The sequence below is a fragment of the Melampsora larici-populina genome, assembly GCF_000204055.1.
Source record: "Melampsora larici-populina 98AG31 unplaced genomic scaffold MELLAscaffold_4, whole genome shotgun sequence".
Lineage (NCBI taxonomy): Eukaryota > Fungi > Basidiomycota > Pucciniomycetes > Pucciniales > Melampsoraceae > Melampsora > Melampsora laricis-populina.
In genome coordinates, this window is record NW_006768768.1 from 1,475,827 (window position 1) to 1,479,945 (window position 4,119).

Here is a 4,119-nt window from a genome sequence, read left to right on the forward strand (position 1 = left end):
TCTAAGGTTGCCCGGATGTTGAGCCGGCTCTGGAGATCAGTTATCTTTGGACTCTTTTTCCAAATTCGGTCACCAAGTTTTGAGGTCGAGGTCTTTTAAAACGTCGTTCATAGGGTAAAGAACTTGGAGGTATAGACCTGTCAGGCCGTCGACATGCGGCCATATATTCGCGATATTCCACTGAGTCAGGTGGCATGTCCGGCGTAGCAGTTCCATTCATCTAAATAGATGACATTAGTCAAGACTCGGCAGAGAAACAAGAAGCATTTGACTGACAATGGCTATGGCCCAAGTGTTAGACGAAAACAGCGCGAGCTGATAGTAAAAATTTGGATCCCATGGTGCCGTCAATACGTTAGCTTTGGGAAAGCCTCTGACGAGCTTCCAAAAACGGCTTTGTAAGTCTTGGGTGATTTATTCCTCGGCCTAGACGACATATAGAGCAGAGATTCAGTTTTATCTTGAAGAAAAAACGAATCGAAAGGTGAGAACTCACCATCGTCTTCTCAAATTCAAGCATCTGATCGATTTTCTATCATTTGACCATTTGGTAAAAGTATCAGATACATCAATCTCAAACATTAGTAAACATGAAAAAGAAACACCAAAAAGGCTTACCGCGTTGGCTTGTTTTTTCTTTTCTGCTACATTGGGGCTCCGTATGAGCACATCACCAGTCTTACAGTTTGATCGGTAGATACGATTGACAAATTCAACAAAGGCTGAGAAGGAGTCAAGGGTTAACTCTTTTTTGCCCACTCGGCCCTTCCATATCAAGTCTTCGAACTCGTCGGTCGGGTCTAATGGTCTCAGTCTCTCAAGAATATTCAGGCTAACGCCTACACACAGATCCTTGAAGTCGTCGAAGCTCTTGCCATAAAGTGACGCCCTGAAGAATGGATCCTCTCCATCTGATGATAAGTCTTTCGAATTGATAATCTTCTTCTCCTTGGAATTGGAATCCTTGACCCCATCAGTCTTTTCCTCGGTAGCATTGACTTGCTTCTCAAACTCGAGCTTGAAGGAAACCCGAATCAACACCTCATGCAATTTATCAAACTCGGTGCGAGCAGGAGTCCCTATTGGTTCTAGTAAGGCGCCTGAAGGTAGTTGGACTGTCTCCTCAAATTGACCCGGAAGGTGATTCAAGCACTCGATGGCTAGATAGAAACAAACGAAGGTCTATGAGCGTCTAAAAACAGCAAGGTGAATGAGACAGACTGACCGAAGTCAAGGATATCAAAGTCTCCAGCTATGGATGCGTTACTTGATGCTGGCAGATCCATGATTGGGAGTGAAGAAGAAGTGAAGTGAGAGAGGGTTGATTGGACAGAGTGAACTGATCGTTAAGTAGAATTCTAGAAAGTAGAAAAGAAGCTGTTTACCAATTTCAAGAATGACGTCACCCAAACCCATCACCATGGGTGCTCGTAGAATTCATTTCTTGCAAGATTTGTCAGCCAAACTCAACACCTTGACACTGGCTTCCGATGGTGATGTGGCTGATGTTTTCACACCATGTCCGTCTCGTGTGAGCAAGTCGGCGTGCTCACACGGAGAGTTGTGTAATAGATTTGTCGAACTTTTTATTCAGTTTCATCTCTAGAAAAGATGAATCCTTTGTTAAGAGGCAATTGAAACGGTTGATTTTGTCGTTTGTCTGTTGGATGTTGAAAGAATGGCTTGGCAGCGCCTTTCTTTTTCAACGGCGGGTCATTTTGGCCTCCCCTTTGAGACTTGGACAGTGTCTCGTTGAGACAAGAAATCATGGCGAAAGCTTTTCAGCCACCATGAGTCACAATCATATGTTATATATATAGAGGGAGCGATATCGGTAGAACAATATCACATCACTAGCTTACCTCTTCAATCCTAATCCAATATCCTTGAAACTCGAATTGGTTAGACATGCGTAAGTACACTTTCTTCGCAAACACGCTTTGCATTTGAGGTTGAGAAACCTCCATCTGTAATGCAGCTCGGTCATCCCATCACTGGAAAAAGGGAGCTGCACCGACTTCCTTGAAAGCACTGAACGCCTCGGTGTACGACACTCTTCCAAAGCCCACCGAGGCGATTTGCCACTCATTGGCAACCTTCACTAGGTTCTTAGTTGGTTACAACAAGTCGACGAAGGCCTATCCACCTGGGCCTACGGTAGATGAACGATGCCATCTACGACCTCTAACTCAAGCCGAAATCATGTCTGACCGGCAAGTATTTTTAACCGAACCGGTGACTGTCGACAACGGGGTACCTGAAGCACCACTTGATAGATTCAAAATGTTCGCCCAGAATGACTTGAGACGCCATGGTATCAACCGATTGACATTCGATTGGGCAAAGGCCGACAGAGATATCTGGAACCGTACGATGGCTATATTCGTTGTCAAGCATTGGCAGTATGCCAAGTCGCAAGGTGCCTTGAAGCAATCAGTGGATTCGGCCCACAACACAGAATCTAACTGTATTGGGATAGTTCTCCGTTGGATACGAGGTCGTACCGTGGAAATCCGCCAAGAACGTCAATCTGACGATAAATATCGCAAGAAGGAAACCCGCCGTAAAAAAAGAGTGGTAAGCTCTATGATATTCACCTTATGAACTGATCATGGAAAATATATTGATGTCTTGTGATTGTTCAAGTTGTTTAAATATCGGTGTGATTCACTATCCCGTCTTCTCCTGGCCGCCAAGATTGATCAGCAAGCTTCCGACATCCTACCGCATCATGACTGTTGTTCCGAAACGGAATGGGAGCCCGAGAACACACACTATCCATCAGTCGGCTTGATTTGGCGAAGTCCACAATACACAAAGGTTCTCCATCAAATCGACAAGTTGAGTTATAAGTACAGTTCTTCGACTCAAGGCCCATTACTCGCATCCCAGAGGTTTGATCAATGTCGAACCTCTGCTACTCACAATGATCCGAAAGCTGCCGTTTGTCCCGGCCTTCCGGAAAACTGCTATGAGCCAACATTCCTCGCATATTTAACTCCTGAAGAGAAGACTGCACTTCGAATCAAGCCTGTCTCAAGTTGGATAAATACACTACCAAATCAAATACAAAATTTTGCTGTGTAGCTCGTGTTCAATTTGTATAGTAGTAGCCATGTGTGTTTACATGAAGTTGAGAAACAGATCAGGAAAACAAAACGTATTGTGTATATAGATATGACTCTCATGACTAGTTTTTATTACAATTTCATAGTATTTTTTATTTGTGTGTTCAATAGGTCAAGTATAAAAAGGTGTTAAAAAAATTGCGTGTATATGTTCTTCAAAAAGTTAAATGTGAAATGTTTTAATCATATATAGTATACAGAATCAACATCGAAAAATAAATTTTGCCACGGCGTATGTTTCCCAATAATGTCTTTTCGATCGAGCCATCTGCTCCTAGGTTGTTGTCATGTCTGCAATTCCCTGAAGAAGATAAAGTGGTTAGTTCTAGAAAGATAAGCGCACAGATACTGGTGAAAAGACTCACCATGCTTCGAAGACTGACAACAGACACTGTTGGTTTAGATATACCATATGTTCCAGCTGAGTTATGAAGCGCAGCACAATGACCAAAAATATGCTGGGATCCAATAGATATAAGTGAAAGGTCCAAATTATACTTGACAGTGGCATTCAAATGCGGCAACAATCGATAAGGGCTTCGATTCTCATCGATGGGGTCAAGGTTGTGAAAATAGTGAAGCACAAATATGGGGGTCATGCGACCCTCAGGGAGCATGATGTGTTGAATGACACCGTAGCCTTTGCTCCCCTGGTAGTCAAACTCTATGTAGCTGTTCCCCGCATGTTCGGAATGTATGCTAAAATTCTTACCACCATGCCTCCAAGACTTTGTCATATTGAATTTCACTGAAGTGTCCAGCCCCATATCTTGTAATATGGGTCGTGTTGATGCGATCACATCCAAGGATGGTGAAAAGGGCTTCCATTGAGATGAGCGAGTTCCAAGGATTATATCGGCGCCGATTTGTTCTCCGTAGTCCGATGGGACATTCTTGAGGAAGTTGAGAAAATAGGATCGCTCGGTTTGTTTGCTGATCATGGTCTTCCCAACTACACCTAATACAAAACAAATACAAAGGTTAAATTAGG

General features: G+C 43.3%; 3 protein-coding genes across 3 annotated transcripts; 1 reads left to right on the forward strand and 2 right to left on the reverse strand.

Moving 5' to 3' along the window:
* Window positions 1–40: 40 nt before the first annotated feature.
* MELLADRAFT_92371 (uncharacterized protein) lies at window positions 41–1,286 on the reverse strand (the record flags this gene model as incomplete). The annotated part of the gene is made up of 5 exons (XM_007405714.1): window positions 41–220; window positions 277–381; window positions 497–532; window positions 619–1,160; window positions 1,226–1,286. 5 exons carry the CDS (start codon window positions 1,284–1,286, stop codon window positions 41–43), a joined length of 924 nt encoding a protein of 307 aa, XP_007405776.1.
* A 622-nt stretch (window positions 1,287–1,908) lies between these two features.
* MELLADRAFT_92372 (uncharacterized protein) lies at window positions 1,909–3,087 on the forward strand (the record flags this gene model as incomplete). Its single annotated transcript, XM_007405509.1, has 3 exons — window positions 1,909–1,912; window positions 1,958–2,577; window positions 2,647–3,087. The coding sequence occupies 3 exons, from the start codon at window positions 1,909–1,911 to the stop codon at window positions 3,085–3,087; spliced, it is 1,065 nt and encodes a 354-aa protein (XP_007405571.1).
* A 315-nt stretch (window positions 3,088–3,402) lies between these two features.
* On the reverse strand, window positions 3,403–4,069 carry MELLADRAFT_102790 (uncharacterized protein; the record flags this gene model as incomplete). The annotated part of the gene is made up of 2 exons (XM_007405713.1): window positions 3,403–3,429; window positions 3,494–4,069. The coding sequence occupies 2 exons, from the start codon at window positions 4,067–4,069 to the stop codon at window positions 3,403–3,405; spliced, it is 603 nt and encodes a 200-aa protein (XP_007405775.1).
* Window positions 4,070–4,119: the final 50 nt, after the last annotated feature.